At 39.7% G+C, this 21,692-nt stretch overlaps 1 protein-coding gene across 1 annotated transcript in view; it reads left to right on the forward strand.

The window, feature by feature from the left end:
* Positions 1-21,692, forward strand: part of naaladl2 (N-acetylated alpha-linked acidic dipeptidase like 2) — a 527,121-nt gene that overhangs the window by 101,401 nt on the left and 404,028 nt on the right. Inside the window, exon 3 of the mRNA XM_080185612.1 lies at positions 2,513-2,632. Within this exon, the coding sequence (XP_080041738.1) occupies positions 2,513-2,632 (120 nt within the window). The remainder of the gene's footprint in view (positions 1-2,512; positions 2,633-21,692) is intronic.

Genomic DNA, 21,692 nt, shown 5'->3' on the forward strand with positions numbered 1-21,692 from the left:
AGGGCGCCAGAGGATTGGAAAACAGACAATGTGACTCACTTACTCAAAAAAAAGTACAGAAGCTGGGGAATATAAGCCAGTTAATTTAACATCCACTATTGGCAAGATACAGGAGTCAATAATCAAAGAGAAGATAGCTAATCATTTAGGAAAGCTGAATATAACCAAACTTAGTCAGGTTTTATGAAAGATAAATCATGTTTGACAAATTTGCTCGAATTCTTTGAGGGCGTAACAAGGAAAATAGATAGAGGGGAACCTGTAGGTGTAATGTAATTAGATTTCCAAAAGGCATTTGACAAGATGCTGCATTAGAGGCTGGTGCGTAAAAAGCTGTGGAATTGAAACAAGTGTGTTAGCATGCATTGAAAATTGGCTGTCAGATAGAAAACTGAATTGGAATAAATGGGTCTTTTTCAGAGTGGAAATATGTAATTAGTGGAGTACTGCAGGGATCAATTCTTGATCCACAATTGTTCATTATTTACATTAATGATCTGGAGGACAGAACAGGATGAAAGGTTTCTTAATTTGCTGATGATCCGAAGATGGAATCATAGAATCCCTACACTGCGGAAGAGGCCATTTGACTCATCGAGTATGCACCGACTCGCTGACAGAGTACCTACCCAGGCCCTCTCCCCCAGCTTGTCTCTATAATCCCACACATTTACCATGGCTAATCCCATCTAACCTACACATCTTTAGATACTAGGGTAATTTAGCATGTCCAATCCACCCAATCTGTACATCTTTGGTTGTGGGAAGAACAAAGAACAAAAGAACAAAGAACAACCCAGCATGGGAAACAGGCCCTTCGGCCCAACGAGCCCATGCTGCCGCATCTTCCTAAACCTACCCTGCCCTGTGCGTATGTGAGTGGAACCCCTAATGTAGGAAGAAACCAGAGCACACAGAGGAAACCCACACAGACATGGGGAGAACATGCAAACTCCACACAGTCACCCAAGGCTAGAATTGAACCCAGGTCCCTTGAGCTGAGAGGCAGCTGTGCTATTGTGCCACTGCAAAGGAATATTGTGATGAGGATATTGTGATTGTGCAATGGGATATAGATAGATTGGGTGACTGGGTGAAAATCTGGTAAATGGAGTTTAATGTGGGGAAGTGTGAGGTGATGCACTTCGGTAGGTGGAATGAAAAAGCAGATTATTTTCTAAATGGAGAGAGACTGCAGGTGAGTGAAGTACAGAGGGATCTGGATATTCTAGTGCATGAATCACAAACAGCTAGCAGCAGATCCAACAAGTAGATAAGAAGCAAACAGTATTTTGGCCTTTATTGCAAAGGAGTAGGGTTTAAAAATAGGGAGCTTTTGTTGTAGTTGTACTGAGTGTTAGTGAGGCCTCACCTGGAATACAGTGTATAGTCCCCTTAGTTAAAAAAGGTTATAGTAACATTGGAGGCAGTCCAAAGGAGATTCATCTGGCAAAGTCCTGGGATGAGAGAGTTGTCCAATCAAGAGAGGCTAAATAGTTTGAGTCTAAATTCCTTGAGGCTGAGAAGAGTGAGGGGGTAAACTTATTCAAACCTATAAGATCCTCTGTGGCTTGACAGGGTAGATGGTGAGACATTTTCAGTGTGGGAGAGTCTTGGACACGGAGACATAGCTACAAGTTAAAGGGACAGTCATTTAAAACTGGGGTGCGTAGAAATTTCTTCTTGCAAAGGATGGTGAAGCCTGGATCATTAGAAGTATTAAAAGTGAAGATGTGTAAATATTTGATAGATTGAAGAATAGAGGGCTCTGGGGAAATGGCACAGAAAAGGAGTTGAGGCTGGCATAGATCAGCCATGATTGTATTAAATGGCAGGGCAAGCTTGAAGGGCCTATTTCTTGCGTTGTGTTTTTGTGTGCATTTAATGACTTTAGCTTTCTAGGCAGGCAGCTGTTGAGTAGGATTTTCTGAGCTCTCTCAGAATTAAACTAACGAAACAGGGCTTCATCAAAATTGGCCATCTTACGTTCCACGGTCATTTTTAATCCTGGTTTCCATTTTGCTCAGTTCTTGAAGTTCAAAGTTGATCTCTGATGAAGATGATGTCTGCGCACTAAACTTGCATATAAATAGGAATCACAAGAAGTGAAATTGCAAGCAAGTGAACTTTTCACAATTAGAAATATGAGGGGAAAACAGGACAAGAAATGGCTGCATTGAAATGGAAATTGCAAATATGCAAGATTTGGTTGTATTAGCGATGTTAAATGGGTAATAAAAAGTATTATGTGTAATTTTCTTTTCTAAATGAGATGGAATATTTGAAGTATTTAACTTTCACATACTTAAAATGAGTTGAAGGCCAAGCTTTTTTTTAAACAGTGTGTTCTAAACACTCCTTCGGTATTTTCCACTGCTCATAAAGCGTGAGTATTCAACTAATACCGTTACCTGTTTCAGTTCAGTTGCTGATAACTAAGCAATTAATGAGGTATACTGACAAATACAACAGCAGAATCTGTTTAATGAATATTGAAAACATTAATTTTCAGGCGGAGATCATAGATGTACAGTACGGAACAATTGATGATCTGCTCCGGCTTCAATCAAATACCAATTTTACCAAAAAAATTGCACTAATTAAACTTGGAAAGGCACCTTTATTGTATAAGGTAAGGTCAACTAACATTATTCTGGGATTTGTTTTTAAATTGGAAAGGATTCCTAATATGTTCATCGTTTTTATTTGGGTTCATTTATGGTGCAGAATGGCAAATAATCCAAACAATAACCATTGAAAATATGAACCTGACAGATGCAATATTAATAAAGTATCTTGATGAAAAAAATACTGTTTTGGTTTGTATGATAATACCTCTACATTTTGTGCTTACTTTAACATTTATGACATAAAAGCTATCCATTAATTCAGCCTTGATTTATTTGCATAAGGGTATATTTGAATAAAAACCTGTGCTCTCATTCAAGTGGTCTAATTAATCCAATTGGTGCAGCATCTGTTTTGCTGGAAGTATGTACTAGACAATATTAGCCTGTTGTTAAAGAAGATTCTGCAAGTAAACTCCAAAGGGTTGACACCACTTTCAAAAAGGTCCATGACTGATTCAAAGCTCTTGAATTCTGGCGCTGGGATATGTTTAGGCAAACATACTAAGTCAGATAAATCTATAAAATGGATGATTCCATATGAGGTCACTGTCAACTAACAATAAGAAGGATAACCACTTGCTAAATGCACTAATTGTGTTGCTCAACTGATGATTCTGAATGTTAACTTAGAGCATTGGAAAAATGCTCATGGCACTGTTGTCCTTCATTGGATGAATAATTTTTCTTCAATGAAGTGTGAAAGGAGATGGGCTGTTCCAGGGGACAATGTTCACTCTTTGAAATAAAGGCAAAACACTGCGGATGCTGGAATTTGAAACCAAAACAGAAAATGCTGGAGAAACTCAGCAGGCCTGACAGTGTTTGTGGAGAGAGAATAGAGTCAATGTTTTGAGTCAAGATGCTCGTTCGTCATAGCTCATCCTGACTTGAAATGTTGGCTCTAGTCTCTGTCCACAGATGCTGTCAGACCTGCTGAGTTTCTCCAGCATTTTCTGATTTGATTTGATTTATTATTGTAACATGCATTAGTATACAATGAAAAGTATTGTTTCTTGCATGCTATACAGACAAAGTGTACTTGTTCATAGAGAAGGAAAGGAGAGAGCGCAGAATGTAGTGTTACAGTCATAGCTGGGGTGTAGAGAAAGATCAACTTAGGTAAGTCCATTCAATAGTCTTGACGGCAGCAGGGAAGAAGCTGTTTTTGACTCGGTTGGTACATGACCTCAGACTTTTGTATCTTCTCCCTGACGGAAGAGGGTGTTTTGAAAATCATTGAAAAATAGCCAATGATCCCCTTCAGCTTTGCCAGCACAGAAAAGGTGCACCCGCATTTATTTAATGATTCACAAAGTAATGGAGGGGATAATTAGAGTGCTTAAAGCATATTTCTAGTGCCTGAGTGATGGCATTTTACTACACACTGGTAAATTTGCAAAATTGAAATGGACTGCTGTGGATGGCACTATTCTGTCTGAGATGAAGGATCACCCTTATTCTTGATAGATGGCATTTTGAAAATAGCTAATCTGTGTATTTCTGTTCTTTTATGTTTATCACATTTAATATTTGGAAAAGGGATCCATCTATTTTAATATTCTGCCCTCTTCTGTGTTCAGAAGTACATATACTCCAGAAATATTTCAATATGTGAATTGTCACATTATCCCCACCCCAAACCACTGCAAATCTTAATTATGGTGATAATCATGGTTTCATATTGAGCAGAATAGTACATTGCATGAGATAAAGCAGTCACCCTTATAAAACAGCAGATCATCTGACCTACTGTGAGTAATGCTATTAATGATCTGCTAAAACAAAGTAAAATAAAGTATGTTCTGCTGTTACGCTAAAGGTCACATTTCATTGCAGATTGAAACAATTTTTAAAAAGTTATTTTTCTTCTAAACTCCAGCCTGCAATTGCTGTTACAATCGCTGTGGGTAAACCAAAGTAACCAAATTTCCTGAAAGACGCCCAAATGAAGAAACTACCAACAGGATTTCACCTTCTGTAGTGTTTGCTTCTCACAAATCAAAACCGATACAAATTGCACATGAACTAAGATACTTCAAGGGGAAAGGTAAACTTCACTTTAAGTAGTGGATAGAATGAAGATGGACTCACACAACCACAAGCATCCACACAACAAATGCAGAACCAAATGCAATCTCGTAGTGTTTTCACAAGCTCCAGTATGTAGGATCTCCCACTTGCCCATTCAATCAGTTTGGCCCTCGAGTTACAACTACTGGCAGCTGTATTCTATCCAAGATCATTGGATGTAATAATCATCGGAAAGACACCTGTGTACAAATATAAAGGCAAAATACTGCGGATGCTGGAATCTGAAACAAAAAGAGAAAAATGCTGGAAAATCTCAGCAGGTTTAGCAGCATCCGTGAAGAGAGAATAGAGCCAGTAGAGCCAATGTTTCAAGTCAGGCTGACCTTCGTTACCTACGAACCCTCTCTCACTCAGGCTGGTTCAGATCTGATGGCAAAGCTTTCCTTTGCAACAGACCACCAACAATATTCAATTCACGGTCTGGTCCTTTGACACAAACTCTCAGCTCTTCTGCATGCCTGAACTATTCACATTGATTTTTACAACTCACTTCCTTTTAGCTCAATCCTAATCACTGCCCAAAGGACTTCTGGCATTGTGTTTTTTTTTTGCCTAACAGAAAACCAATCTTTTTGTAAACAGTTTTGCTGCTTTCACCTCATGAGTTCTGTATATGTGTGTTGATCACTTTCTTTCTCCTGCTTATGGCTTTCCTCTGTGTCTGGCCTCATGGTTAACTTCCTTTCTACTTCCAGGTTGAGAGTTGCCAAGCCAGATGGACCTGCATTTCTTATGATGTGAGAAAATTACAACTGATCTCTTTATAATTGATGTACTCTGATTTTTTTAGGGGATGTGACCATTGCTGGCTAGGTTAGCAATTTTACTGCATGCTCTAACTGCCCTTGAGAAGGTGTTTGTGAGCTGCTTTTTTTTTTGCTTCTTGAATTGCTGCAGTTCTTGAGGTCTTGGAAGACAGTTCCAGGATTTGGAGCCCGCAACAGTGAAGGAGTGGCAATATAGTTCCAGGTCAGGATGGTGTGTGGCTAGGAGGGGAACTTGCTGGTAGTGGTGTTCACATTCATCTTGTTCTTAATGGCTGGTAAAGGTCAGGGGTTTTGAAGGTGCTGTTGAAGGAACCTTGGTGAGTAGATGCTGCATTGTGTTGCCATTGTGCATTGATGATGGAGGGAGGGGTGTTGGACGTGGTGGATGGGGAGCCAATTAAGTGGGCTACTTGTGTGATGCAAATGTTACTTGCCAATCATCAGCCCAAACCTGAATATTGCCCAGATCTCTCTGCATATGGGCATGACTGCTTCAGTATCTGAGCGGTCATGAATAGTACTGAGCATTGTGCCATCATCAATGCACATCGCCATTTCTGATCTTATGATGGAGGGAAGGTCATTGATAAAGCAGCTGAAGATGTTTGGGCCTCAGACACTACCCTGAGGTGCTGCTGCCATGATGTCCTGGGACTGAGAAGATTGATGTCCGACAAGCACAGTCATCATCTCTTGTGATAGGGATGACTCCAGCCATTGGAGGGTTTTCCCTATGATTCCCCTTGACTCCTGTTTTGCTAGGACTCCTTGATGACACACTCTTGACAACTACTGCCTTTATTTCAAGGGCAATCAGTCACTCCTCAGCTCTTCTATCCAGGTTTGAACTAAAACTGTAAGAGGTGAGTGGCCTTGGTAGAATCCAATTTGTTGATGAGTAGGTTATTGCAGAGTAAATGCTGCTTGATAGCACTGTTGATAACCCCTTCCTTTACTTTGCTGATGAAAAAGGACCTTTTCAAACATTCTTAAAAGAACTACAGATTCTCACAGACATTTTAAAGAAAGTACAAATTGTCCTAACTGTACTGTTTCCAGGTCAAAGATGGTCACACTGTTAAGCATATAATCTCTGAATGATCTCAGCCTTTGTTCACTTCAACAATCAGACTTTTATTACCTCCTACATATTATAAGAGAAAGAAAGCTAGCCTGATTTATAATTAATTCAAGCAATCATTTGAAGAATGTGCAGCCTTAAGACCTCCTCATCTTAAAGGGACAGAATTTTTCATTCCAGCAGCAAATTAATACATCAGTGTTTCATTGTCCTCTTTGAAGGTCAAACCAAAAAGACAAACTCAAAGTAAATTAGGACAATGTAAAAGGGGCAGCTCCCCAAAAGGAAGGGGAACAGCCCAAACAGAAACAAAAGTACAAAGGAAACTTAAGACACATCAAATCAAAATGTGATTGTCGGGGTCTATAACGCACCCCAGGCCCTGCGGTGCCCAGCGGGCACGGAAGGTGTCAACTGCGCCCGCGGACACTGCATGCTCCCTCTCCAGGGACACCTGGCTGCGAATGTAGCCGCGGTAGAGGGGACAATGTTGCATTGTATAATGCCCATGCAGGTTTGTTCCTGCGATCTCTAAGCTTTTCAATGTGCAATTAAAACTTTTGCGAGGAAGTATTCTTGGTTCTCACTAAAGAAATAAAATGCTAAATATGTTTATCAGGATACAATGTCGGTTAAGTCCTTTGGTCAGCTGAAGAAAATATAAAGAAAGATCATTGGGGAAGTTATTTTTCAATAAAGCCTAAACTGTAGTATAATATTTTATATGTTGGTGTTCACAAAACAATAGCTGGGATTTATATATCTTAAACATATTCAGAAGTCTAACACAATTCACATGAGGAGCTGCATGAAGGCACACTGCTGCCTTACAACACCAGGGATGGTGAGTGGTTTGGAGGGGACCCGGGTTCGATTCTGTCCTTGGGTGACTGTGGGGAGTTTGCATGTTCCCTCCGTGTCTGTGTGGGTTTCCTCCCTGTGCTCCGGTGTCTTCCCACACTCTGAAGATGTGCGGGTTAGTTGATTGGCCACGCTAAATTGACCCTTATCTGTCAGGGGGATCAGCAGGGTAAATATGTGGGGTTACAGGGATGGGGCCTGGGCATGATTGTTGTCAGTGCAGAGTCGATAAGCTGAATGGCCTCCTTCTATACTGTGAGGATTCTATGATCATCAAACAAAATTTCATACCCAACCATATAAGGAAATAGTAAGGTTGATGCCTGAAAGCCTGGGCAAAGAAGTTTTAAAAGACTGTTTGAGAGGTGGAATAAGAAAACTTGGAGAATCAGAAACATTTAGATCATGAATTCCATCTGAAAGCAATGCTGCCTATGGTGGATCAGTTAAAATCCAGGGCATAAAAGAAGTCAGAATGGGGGAAATACAGATATCTTGGAGGATTCTGGCACTAGAGAAGGTTAGAGGTAGGAAGGGATGAGCCTATGGAGTGATTTGGAAACACGAAAGAAGTTGCTTAACCAGGAGCTAGTGTAGGTCGATGAACTAGGTGGTGATGGACGAATGAGACTTGGTACAGACAGGAAGCAAAGTTTCTGATGACTTCAAATTCATGGGAGAATAGAATGCATTGTAACAGTCAAATCTTGATCTATCAATGATATGGATGAGTGTTTCAGAATCCAATGAGCTGAGATGGGTGGAGTCAGATGATGTTACAGGATCAAAATAGTTGATCTTAGTAATGGTACCAATATGTGGTCGGAAACTCATCTCAGGACCAGATATGGGCATCAAAGTGATGAACTTTGTGGTCCAGCCTCAATTGGTTACCAGGAAAACAAATAGATTCAATAATTATGGAATAGATTTTGTGGTGGGATATCAAAAAAAATTCAGAATGATCTTGAATTATTAATTTTGAAGATTAAAAAGTGCTCATAAATTCGCTGTTAAATTACAAAAGAACATTATTGTTTCCAGATATAGTGAATGAGCTGGCTTCTATGTTTCAGTTTTGCTTTGACCCCAATCATCAACTAGTAACGAGCATTTTCTGAGTACAATGCCAGCTCATAAAAAGACAAATTGAGCACTTGAGGCAGAGAGGTCACCTACCTTTCTCAACCCTGATATGATTAAGTTAGGAGATAATTAGGCACTCTGATTCCAAATGCTTGTCAGGGCATGAAAACACTCCAGATAGTACAAATTAGCACTAAATCTGACAATCAGGTGCCATAAATTACAGCTGGGTACAAGAAATGGAAACAATCACACAAGTGCAGTTGAAGTGTGATGCCTGTAATGACTTAAATCCAATGGAAAGGGGCATTGCGAATGCAATGTCAGAAATATCTATAGTCTGATCAGTCATCATACTGCAGGAAAGACAATGCTGAGTTCAACAAGCACTACTTTTTTTTTCTCTAATTGTGAGAACAGATTTGTAATATGGATAGAAATGTGATTTCATTTTTAATTTTCTGACTTTAAACATAAAAGTAATTGAAGCAGAGATTATGCATATCTTCAATGAGGAAATAAGAATGATGCTGCCTTTTGATTTCCACTACAAGGATGATATTGCACAGGCTAGTTTCAATGGTATGATTATTTAGTCTTTCATTGTTTATTGCAGGGGAAAATACAAATAATAGCAGATCTTCCTTGTAATTTCTCACATATCACAGATGTGCAATAGCTAAAATGTGAAAGGAATAAACATGAAGCCTACAGGAAGCATGTGATATATGCACTTTGCTCATTGTACATCAGAGATTACTGCAATTCTGTAGTAATGTGGGTGCTTATGCTATGGAGGGCATCACCAAGGCCACTGATCTACTGTGACAGAATGAGCCAAATTCCATTTTCATTACATAATCTGAGATTTTCACTTGTACACAGTCTGAAAGACCTACTGGTTAGGCACGTTGACCATGCTAAATTCTCCCTCGGTGTTCCCAAACAGGTACTGGAGTGTGGCGACTAAGGGACTTTCACAGTAACTTCATTGCAGTGTTAATGTAAGCCTATATGTGATACTAATAAATAAGCTTTAAAAAACTCTGAGGATTGTGTTCCACTACCCTGAACATTGTCTTGTGACAGATGTCAATGAATAGTGTTTATTTACATATTCCAATTTTAAAATCCAGGAATAGACTGCAAGATATCATGGATGGGAGGGAGGGAAATAATTTCCTGGGTCTGGTAACCCTGGTTGTAAACAGCTCTGTCAATTAGGAATCAAATTTTTCCCATATATGTGAGTGGATATTTCTCTCCTGCGCTGCTCCTGTTGTCAGTCATTACAAAGTTAACATTTTACGATTCTATTAGAAAGAGCCAGAATTCTACCCGAGGAAAATCAGAGTCTTGAAGGATATTCACCGGAATTCTATTACCCTGCCCACCACAGGAATTGGAGTGGGCAAGGGATGAACAGTGGGAAGGTCAGTTGACCTTGGGTGGGATTTTCCGGTCTCTGGTCAAGCAAGGCCATAAAATCCTGTCCACGGCTGGAATTAGTGCCATGTATACTGAAGGGACTTTCAGATAAACCTGTGTGATTTATCAGTGTTGTACCTCCAATTTAATGTGCCTGTTAATTCATGTTTAATATATGTTAATTTTAGTTTATATTGTTAAAGCAAAAGTTATCAACAAAGATGAAGTATTGTGCATTGGCTTTTCATTAGGGTCATTTAGTAAAGTTAGTTCCTTCAGTCCATTGATCTCCAAAGGGATAATGACAATGGAGAAAAGAACTGCCTTCAATATTGTTCAGACTTCTACTCAAAATCAGCAGAGCATATGCAAAGTGCACTCGACTACAAAGCAGTGATCAGTGCCGGTAATTTGGGTCACTGCTCATTTGATTGTTTGAAGTGTGCGCCAGTCAAAGGTGTCCCGTTGGGTGCAAACCCATTTCCAGATGCAGGTGGGGCCTGAATACTGGAGGGAGGCAGTGGCATCTAATTGACCTCAAAGGCAGAAGTAACATTGGAGGTGAGTTGAACAGTGAGTTGAAGCCTCAGAGACCACCAAATGCACTTAACTGCAGGTTTTTCTACGATAGAAAACTAACTGAAACTTTAACCATTGAGGCATAACTGCTGCATTATCCAGTAATAGTCCAGCAAATGAAGCAACTACGCAGTCAACATCAGAACTATCAGGCATCAAATAGTGTAATGGTTGAAATGTAACTACAAGAAATTGTGAACATATTTATATATCTTAATCAATATTTTTGTGCTCAATCGGAAAGGCAGATACATAAGTTTTTCCAGTACTAATCGCTCCTTAAGTGGATAGCGCATAAATGGATGAGTATCAGAAGATAACAAGAGTAGTCGTAAATATTAACTGCATTATTTATCAGTAGTAGGTTTCAGTTATATTCATCTCATGGTACGATGACTGAACCCACTCCAATAGTATACATTTGTCACCAGTGAAGGAATCAAAATAACATTTTACTTTTGTTTTATACCAAGATGCTTTTTAGTTCTATGTATGAAAGAACATAAAAATGACAATACACTGCTTGGCTCTCAAAAATTAACATCAGAAAATGTATCTGCGTATGTAGTTTTGAAAACTGCTTTCCCAGGCATATCATGATTTGTTTGAAACAGAACTGGGAAGTGGAGACTAAAACCTTGTGAACAACATCATTTATCATTTTACTCGTGTTTTCCTCTCGCTTACAAAAGGCAATCATTGCTCTGATACATAACACATTGTCATGTTATGTATTCATCATTGATTTATTACAATCAAAGCATTCTTTAAGGAAGGGAAAAAAACTTTAAGTGTAGCATATTTAAAGTGGGTGAAGTACATAATGATTTGTGTTTTTTATGGTATGTTGGAGGCACTTTTGTCTCGTTGACGTTTACTTTTAGTACATGAGAGGCAACAGTACAAAATGGTGAAATTCAAGAAGCAAGATCTTGTAGATCAGTGCAATCATCACTTTCACATGGCATAAGAAGTGGGAACAAGAATAAATCATATGACCCTCAAGTCTCTGCTGCCAACTAATAAGATCATGGCTGATCTACCTTAATTCCACTTTCCTGTCCTATCCCACGTCCCTTGACATTCCTTGTGTCCAAAGGTCTGCCAATCTCAGCCTTCAACATACTCAGTAACTGAATATCCACAGACTCTGGAGCAGGGAAATCCAAAGAATCACAATCATCTGGATGAAAAAAATCTCCTCTGTCGTAATTAGCTGATCTCTAGTCCAAGACTACGAAATATAGTCCTAGTCTATGCAGCCAGGGAGGAACAACTTGTCAGCATCTTGACTGTCTTGCTGTCTAATGACTTTGAATGTTTCAATGTGATAATTTCTTTCTTTCAAAACTCCAGAGTAGATAACCCCATTCTACTCAACTGCTCAATATCTTTTGCAATCAACAGCAACACTACATTTTCAACATATGAATTAAAACTGAATGGCCATACTTGTCTTGCCAACCAGTTTTATTCTTGCTGGTATATCTTTCATGTTTGTCACTCTACCTCAGCATGATGATTTTCAGATCGTACATTTGATGACTGCATTAGGCAGGTGAGCTGGGACAGATGGTTTGAAGTCAGAATCTCCGACACTCAGTAATAAAGGTATAACGTGATTCTAACATCGTAGTCAAAACTCAAGTTGTTTATAATCCTTCATCATATTAGGAAAGGCCTCGAGTCTACTTCTGAAGGAAAGCAAAGAGTTTTGTCATTAATAATTATTGAACAGATATTTGAGTTTTTGTAGTGGCACAGCTTTTGGGGTTCAGGTGTAAATGGCAATCTACTTTCTCTGCATTTAGAGAGTGTGACTACTCACTGAGAATCAAAAATGGACACATTCTTGAGCTGGAGAACACTAAATTAATTGTTATTGCGTAAAACATATGGATAGGTATAAGAAATAAAAGTAATATGCTAAGAATGTGTGTTTATATGTGCACCTGTATGCATATGCACATGGGTGGTTGCATCTCTTTCATTCCTTCCAGCTGTAGAACGCTTCCTCTGATTTCATACCACGTTCATCAGTCTTGGCAAGTTGGCAGTGATTTTGAGTAGAAGATATTAAAAGCTTTTTATAATCTGACAACTAAATAGCACATATTGTTATTTTGAGGTTTATTTCTCTCTGAAAACAATTGGGTAATTTTACATGAATAAAACAATGATTTCTGATGTGATTGGAAGTATTATTGGGGAGATGGCAATGTTACCAGGCTGATACTCCAGAGCATTAAGCTAATACACTGTATACACATGTTTGAATCCCATCACAGCAGCTAGTGGAACTTACATTCAGCTAATAAATCTGGAATCGAAAGCTAGCCTTGTAATGGCAACCATGAAACTATCATCAATTGTCATAAAAAGTAGTCTAGTTCACTGATTTATTTTCAGGAAGGAAATCTGACATCCTTACTTGGGCTGGCCAACATGTGACTCCAGACCCCATAGCAATGTGAATGACTCTTAACTGCTGTCTGCAATGTCAGAGCAAGTTGGTCAGTTCAAGGTCAGTTAGGGATGGAGAGTAAATAGCCTTCCCATCAATATCCTCATCTCAAGGAAAGAATAAAAGAATAATTGACACAAGACTGTCTATTTATGTTGGTTAAAAGCTCCATCCTCTGCATAACACATTCCCAATAGACTTAAAAATTGCTGACTGAGCTTCAGTGCTTGAAACTAAAATAAATGTTATTAACTGTTCCAGAAAGGTAGTGACTGAGAGTTCAATCTATATATTTATTAATGGAGCTGTGCTTTTTTACTCATCCAATATAGTTGTTCTTTTTAATTATTTAATGAACAAAATATTTTTCCCAGGAGCCAATTGCAAATCAATTAATTCTCTATTCATAGAGAGCTGGGAAAGGCAGTACTGCCAGAAGCTAAATTGTGTCCTATTGTACCAGTTTTAACTCGGTACATCTTATTATCTTTATTTTGTCAGCAGTAAGAAATTAAAGGTTTTTTTTAAGTATAGTTGTATTTAAAAGATGTCCTTTATGAATATAAAAGTAGTTAATATTGCTTTTCAGTTTTGAACATTTCCAACATTTAAGTTTCAAAATAATATTAGAATCCAAGAATGCCATGGAAAATAACCAGAATTTTCCTGATTCATTGTAAATAAGAGACTCCGATTATTACACACTATAACGCTCTTCATTTTATAAAAAGGGGATTTTCAGCTGTTACCATCAGCAATGGAGTTAGGAATCTGTACTTATGTTTTTATAAATTGTGTATGTGCATTACAGTACTGATACGATCCCAGTTACTACTGGAGAAGTCAGACCTGCGGGACAAGTCAGATCCCAGGGTGGATCAAGACCTGGTAGATCCTAACTTTTATTTATTTGTTGAGAAACATGGACAGTGGTTACTCAACAGACACAGCATCTGCTGGTGAACTTTATATTTCACTATTATATTAAACAAGAGATTAACGATATTATGTTACTCCTCAAACCCAATTCTACCTTAACAGATATCCACAGATTCATAAGGATAACAGGAGTTATAAAATCTAACTTATACTTTAATGTTCACAGCAAGTACACAGACTAGTAAACCAATAGACGACCTGTGGTCAGATACGTAGCACTTTGAAGCCAACTGATAGATGCCTGTCAAAGCAACTTCTACGGATTTTGCATCAACTCCCCCCAGGAACTTACCACACAATGGATCTACCACTCTCAATGGACCTCAGCATTTCACACAGAGCTTTCCAATCTCCACTCTCAGAACATGCTTTGGAACCTTCTTCCAAACTATGCTTTCTCTTGGATGTCTTCAATAAAGATTCACCTCCAAGATTTCGATCTCTCCTTCAGATGTTTCCCTCTCTGGATCGTAACATGCATTCAAGCTTCACCTTCTACATTCACTTCAGATTCACAATTACTACAAAAGAGCTCCACTGCTGCACAGACCCACAGTAAGGCGTTGCTCACATTTGGCTGTTTCTTCTGATCTTTCAACTTCCTGGAAGCCCACTTTGTTCTAAGTCTGTTCTTTGCAACTCTATTCATTACTTTGGAGCCTAACTTTCCAATCCTTATATTCAATTTCACTGAAAAGTGGGTGTTGCTGGCTCGGCCAGCATTTATTTCCCACCTATAATTGCCCTTGAACTGAGTGGCTTACTGTGCCATTTCAGAGTGTGATTAAGAATCAACCACATTACTGAGGATCTGCAGTCAGACCAGGTAAGGATGGCACATTTTCTTCCTTGAAGGACATTAGTGAACCAGATGGGTTTTTACAACCTTTGATAATTATTTCATGGTCATCAATAGACATTTAATTCCCAATTTTCATTGAATTCAAATTTTCCCATGGAGGGATTCCCTGGTCCCCAGAGCATTATCCTGGGTCTCTGGATTACTCATCCAGTGATAATGCCTTGAGTCACTGCCTCTCTCTTGCAGGCTCCATAAAATTCAGACCAATGTCTTTATGACTTGCAGGGGCTAACATCAGTGCCATGGATTTGTAGTGTATAACTGAAATAATTCTGTAATTTTTACTGATGTATTGGGAATTTGATTCCAAAATTCTGGGCATTATTCTGTGGAGCAGCGAAAATGGGAGAGTGACGTTAATTATTATAGTCCTGCTGCAATTTGCATAGTGGTGACAGGGGCTTATGGCCTCTAGCTTTACATACCTACACACTTACACTCACACATCCATACCTACGCACACATTGTGAGGTATGTTCAGGATACTGCCAACTTAGGAAGATGGCTGGCAAGGGTTGCTTTTGAAGAGCATGTAGGAAGGAACTGGGATTTCCCCCACACCTCCAGAAGAGTATCTCCCCTTCCCTCCCACCCTTTTAAAAGATTTGATATAAAGCAGGGCTATCTAGCCCCACCCGCCTGCCCATGATAACTGCAGAATGGCATCAATTTGCTTGTTAACAAGTTCAATTGACACTTACAAGTAACTCACCTCCAACTCCTCAAAGCCTGTCCACCACTTACAAAGCACAAGTCAGAAATGTGATGGAATGCTCCCCACTTGCCTGGATGGGTGCAGCTCCAACAGCACTCAAAAAGCTTGACACTTTTTCCTCAAGCCTTTTTCCTCAGATGGTGATAGCTAACATGAGGGAACATAGCTTTAAATTGAGGGGTGATAAATATAGGACAGATGTCAGAGGTAGGTTCTTTACTCAGAGGGTAGTAAAGTCGTGGAATGCCCTCCCTGCAGCAGTTGTGGACTCACCAACTTTAAGGGCATTCACATGATCAGTGGATAGGCGTATGGATAACATTGGAATAGTTTAGGTTAGAGGGTCATTAGATTGGTTCCACTGGTCGGCGCAACATCGAGGGCCTGTACTGTGCTGTAATATTCTATGTTCTACCATCCAATACAAAGCAGCCCGCTGGATTGGCACTGCATCTACAAACATCCACTCCTTCCACCACCAATGCTTAGTAGCAGCAGGGTGTACTATCTACAAGATGTACTGCAGCAATTTACCAAAGCTCCTTTAGGCAGCACCTTCCAAACCCATGATCATTTCCATCTCAAAGGTCAAGAGCAGCAGATGGGAACATCATCACCTATAAGCTCCCCTCCAAACAGCTTGCCATCCTCACTTGAAAGTATATCGCCATTCCTTCGCAGTCAAAATCTTGGAATTCCCTCCTGAACGACATTGTGGTCAACCCACAGCAGATGGACTGCAGCAATTCAAGTAGGCAGCTCACTACTTCTCAAGGGCAACTAGGGATGGGCAATATAAGTGCTGGCCAGCCAGCGATGCCCCTGTCCCACAAATGAATTGAAAAAAAGAATCATTTGTGGCAGACAGGCTGCCGATTCCAGGATGTATAGAAATATGATATACAACACATACTTGGGAATTAGGTATTTGCACCTGCAATTTCCCTTGGTTAGACAGGATAGATTCTGAAAGAATGTCCCCGATGGTGGAGAGTCCAGAACCAGGGGTCATAGTTTGAAGGTAAGGGATAAACCTTTTAGAACTGAGGTGAAGAGAAATTTCTTCACCCTGATGACGGTGAATGTGTGGAATTCACTACCACCGAATGTCGTTGAGGCCAAAACGTCTGATTTCAAGAATAACTTAGATAAAGCCCTTGGGGCGAAAGGGATCAAGAGATATGGAGGAAAGGAGGGAATCAGGATGTTGAATTTGATGATCAGCCATGATCAAAATGAATTGCGGAGCACGCTTGAAGGACTGAATGACTTTCTCCTACTTCTAGTTTCTATGTTTCTCTCCTTATGTCTTCTCTGAGCTCATCTTGTCGATGAGACTCGTCTTATGCTCCCACAATCCTGTTGCAAATAAATTGCTAGCTTCCCAACTTCCCATCCTGGTCCCCATCTGAGCTGATATTGTTAATAGTTATTTCTCCCAGCTGCTGGCTCCATCCTTTTACCCAGTGACTGTCTAAGGCTGAACCAAACTGTTTACATCCATGGTGCCTTATTTAACCCTGAGATGCATATGAAACTATATATCCTGTTATGATCCTGCTTGATGTTACTAGTGGACATGTCAGATCCCTGCTTGGACCTGGTTTTAATGTTTAATTTTTGTTTTGAGACGTGGATACCTTTTACAGATGTATACAGTTTTACAGGATAACACAACTTACAATATGGCAATCTGACTTATACTGTAGTCTCTTGCGTAGGCGTACAGTTTATGTGAATCAATAGGCACACTGTGATCAGACACACCATACCTTGAAACCACTCAACGCAACTTCTGCAAATTTCTCATTAATTCCCCCAGACACTTGCCATACTTTAAGCTGACTGATCTCATTGGAAATTTGCTTTTCAAATAAGGGCTTCCGATTTCCTCTCTCGAGGAACATGCCTTGGAATCTTCTCCAACATAGTGCTTTCACTCAGTTATCTTCAACAAGGATTTCAACCTCTCCTTTTGCTATTCCTCTGCCCTGGATTGCCACATGCATTCACTATTCCACTCAATCACTCAGGTGCCCAGCCAGGCTAACAGAAAACCTCTGCTTCACTGGCTGTATTAAAGTCTTGGGATCACCACAGATGTTTGGCTTCTTGCTCACTTTAAATCTGCTTTGTGCAGCTGCTGCCTTAACTTGGAGCCATTTCTCGGCTCTTTGCTTTAATTTTCCTGAACAAGACTTCAGGATTCTATTGTTCAGATTCCTGTTCTTTGTTCCTTTCACTCAACTGTCTTCCTGGAGCTTTCCTCTCTCCCATCCCCTGCTTTCTGGAACTTCTTGTTCTTTAGACTGGGATTGGCAGTCTGTCCCAGTATATTATCTGGCCTGTTTTGGCAGTACCTGAGGAATGTTTCTTGTTTCTGGGTTACCTTGTTCAAATGGAAACTCAAGTGCTTCTGCTTTTCGTTGTGGGCCTCTGGTTGCTAAGCAACAGTTTCACTTTTTTTCTTGAACCCTGTAATTGCTGTTACATCATTGCAAAATTTAAAAGGAATACAAACCTACAGACTTTCAGGCATTTTTGTTTAACATGAAACTAAACTGAAATTATTAACAATTTCTTACCATACAAATGCAGAAACACAAATTAAGCTTACCTAAACTTAACCATTATTCCGAATACACACAATGCAAATATAAATTACTTGTCTAGCAATTCACATCATCATTAATAGCACCTACTTCCACCTCTATAACATCATTCAACCTTGTTCCTATCTCAGTCAATCTGCTGCTGAAACCTTCCCATGCTGTTGTGATTTCTAGACTTGGCAATGTACTCCTTGTCATACCCCCACGCGTTAGCCTCTGTAAACTTGAGGTCATCTAAAATTCTGCTGCCATTAAGGTTCTCCTTGAAACATATCCCATTGACCAAGCTTTGGTCATCTGTCCCAAAATCTACTTAGAACAGTAGAGCACAGTACAGGCTCTTCGGCCCTCGATGTTGTGCCAAGCTATGTCCGAACCCAAGATACTTGTGCGACTTATTGTCAGATTTGTTTGTTAACACTCCTCTGCGGCTCTGAGGAATGTTTTATTACGTCAGATGTATGACATAAATACAAGTTTAAAAGTTTATTTATTATTGTCACAGGTAGGCTTACATTAACACTGCAGTAAAGTTACTGTGAAAATCCCCGAGTTCCTGCACTCCGGCGCCTGTTCGAATACACTGAGGGAGAATTTAGCATTTCCAATGCACTTAAACAGCACGTCTTTCAGACTTTGGGAGGAAACTGGAGCACCTGGAGGAAATTCACGTAGACACGGGGAGAACATGAAAAACTACACACAGACAGTGACCCAAGCGAGGAATTGAACTCGGGTTCCTAGTGCTTTGAGGCAGCAGTGCTAACCACCGTGCCATACGTAGCATATCTACTTGTAACATTGCTGATGGTCAGTTGAGTAAAAAATTATGTTGTGAGGAAAGGAGAGTTATGCAATGTCATGCTCAATGTATCTTTCTGCTGCCTAGGTGGAGCTGTGTTCCTTTAAGATGTAAAGCTATCATTTTTATTAATTAAATACAGGTCAATCAGAATTAAACTGCTGTTTTGATGAAGGAACTGTGCCAGTTAGGAAATGTTCTAACTTGCAGATTGCAAATCAATATTTTGCATGAAGTAGTTAACACAGTTTTGAGGTAGAAAAGTAGTTGTATCTGTGTGATTGTCAATCCATGGTATACAGTGCAGTGCTGCAGTAGAATTCCTTCACCTAATTATGTCCAAGAGATTGATGTCCTTCAGTCTGTGTGCGCAGTCACTCAGATTCTACAGTTGTGTGTCTGAACTGTGAGCAAGTCAGATTTCAGAAGCCTTTCTGCTGTATCATTTCTGATGTTTGTGTTTAAATAGATCAGTCTGCCAAATAAAGAAATTGCATGACATCTAGCTACCATGACAGCATCTCATACATTGCACTCTGCATTTTAAAAAAAACGTAGTTGATTGAACATAAAGTCAAAAGTACATTTAAGACTTGAACAAAACATATCCATTGTATCTTCTAGTTGATTCAACAACCACCAGGTTCCCACGTGATATTCCACACTTCATTGGACACTTGATAGATCACACTGACATGGAGAATCCACTGTATACTTGTGTATAGATCTGCTGCGAGACAATCCAGATTAGACCTGAGACTTCAGTGGTTCAAAATAGGTGCAGCTACCAATTGAAGTGGTGAGCAGGGTGTTGCACCTATCTCAAAACACCAACTCACGGTTACTAGTTTTCTGACAATTCTTTAATTTAGTTAAAATTGGAATGCAATAGAAGCAAAGAACTTGCCCTTTCAAAGCATTTGTATCCTTTGGATGTGAAACACTTTGGATCATCCTATGTATTACTTTGAAGTGTAATATAGGCAAGCACTAGTATCATGTCAAGAGGAAGGTAACTTTTAAGGGACAATTTTTTTTGGTTCCTGGGTTTATTTTTAAAAATAGTCAAGCTATTGAATGACACTAGGAGAAACTGCCTCCTGTTCTACTAGTGCCATAGGATCTTTCACACCCATTGAACAGGTAGCCTGTCATTTGAAGAAATGGCTGGTTGATAACGCTGCCTTTAAGTGTATTTTAATGATATTTCACTGCAGGATGTTTTGTTGGCACCACATTGTCTGTAGGCAGTGTTATTTATGGTTACTGAAAGTGTAATTTTTAATTTGATTTATTATTGTCACGTATTAACATATAGTGAAAAGTATTATTTCTTGCACACAGACAAAACATACTATTCATAGAGAAGGAAACAAGGGAGTGCAGAATGCAGTGTTACAGTAGTGTTTTTTTTCTAAGGTGGCGCTGGATCGAGGCAACGTCTTGCAAGTTGTGGCCAGCAGACCTTCTAATTCTATCTTTTACTCTCATTCTATGCTTCTAAAACTTCATTCTAATTTACATCATGTTGATTTTAAACTGAATTAATGCAATGTTCTGTGTTTTTAATGTTCCCCTAAGTGGAGCCTGATTGGGGGTGATTGGCAGGTCATGTCATATGACTGAGGGACAGTACTTTTCACGGAGCATTCTAGTTTTAGTGTTGCTTTCAGAAGCTGCTTGAAGTTGGGAGAAACAGCAGTGTCTTTCCCCCTCTTTGGTGTTAGAGTTTTGCTGTTAAAGTGCTGCTGTGTTGGAAGCTGCCAGAGACTGGATTTACCTCTGAGATTGTACTGTTTGAAGGATATAGCCTTCTTTGAAGATGGCTATCAGGTTTGCTGTCTAGAAGTGTTAAAAGAACAGTTAATGTTAATTCACCATCATGGGAACATACTTGTTTTGTGCTAAACTATGTCTGAAGAAGGTCCATGTCTGTAGGATGTTGCTTTACCTTGGAACAACAGAGATGATTAGCTGTTAAGAGTGCCGTGTTTAAGTCTTGCAATTAGTAAAAGTTATGCTTTTTTTTATTATACTCTAACTGTGTTCTTAAATAAGCTTTGTTTGATAAAAGCTTCCTAGTGAGTCATTTGAATCATACCTGGAGTGAAACATCATATGTTCACCCATGCCAAAATCAAATATAAAACTTAGGATCTAGGCTAACTTCACACAGCACCTTGGATTATCTAGCATGGGTCTTAACACACGTATTGTACATCTAACAGAGAGGAAAACCCGTTCAGTGCTCCACTTGATACTATGGCCTCTATTATTGGCCACTTTGCTGCAGTGCTCCCCTTATGGCTTTGGATGAGCTGGAGACCGCATACCAGCATGTTTCTGTTTGCCATTGAGATGCACATACCGGTCATCCTCATCATGCCAGTCGGGGCACTTCCAGAAGCTTCATCAGTAGGTCCTGTTATGCACATGGTCCGTCAGTCAGAGAAGCCTATAAAGCTTGATGATGATGAAACTGCCCCATGGGGGGGTGGTACTCTCATCCTCTTTGGTGTCTACTTCAGCCATTGGATGGCCATTCCCTGTGCCCACCAGCTAGGGCTCAAATGGCATCCATTCCATGCATCTCTGGTCAGTGGCACTGGTGGTTCAATCAGTGCTACAGGAGTGCTACCACATATGGCTCACCATGAGGTTGGCCACACTCTTTCATTGGAACAGCTAAGAGCCCAGAGACATGATGATGATGATGTGGAAATGAAGCATCCTTCTCTGTCAGCATCGCTTCTTGGACATTATAAACTCTTCTCC

Source organism: Carcharhinus amblyrhynchos, chromosome 3, assembly GCF_965287045.1.
Source record: "Carcharhinus amblyrhynchos chromosome 3, sCarAmb.v2.hapA, whole genome shotgun sequence".
Classification (NCBI taxonomy): Eukaryota; Metazoa; Chordata; class Chondrichthyes; order Carcharhiniformes; family Carcharhinidae; genus Carcharhinus; species Carcharhinus amblyrhynchos.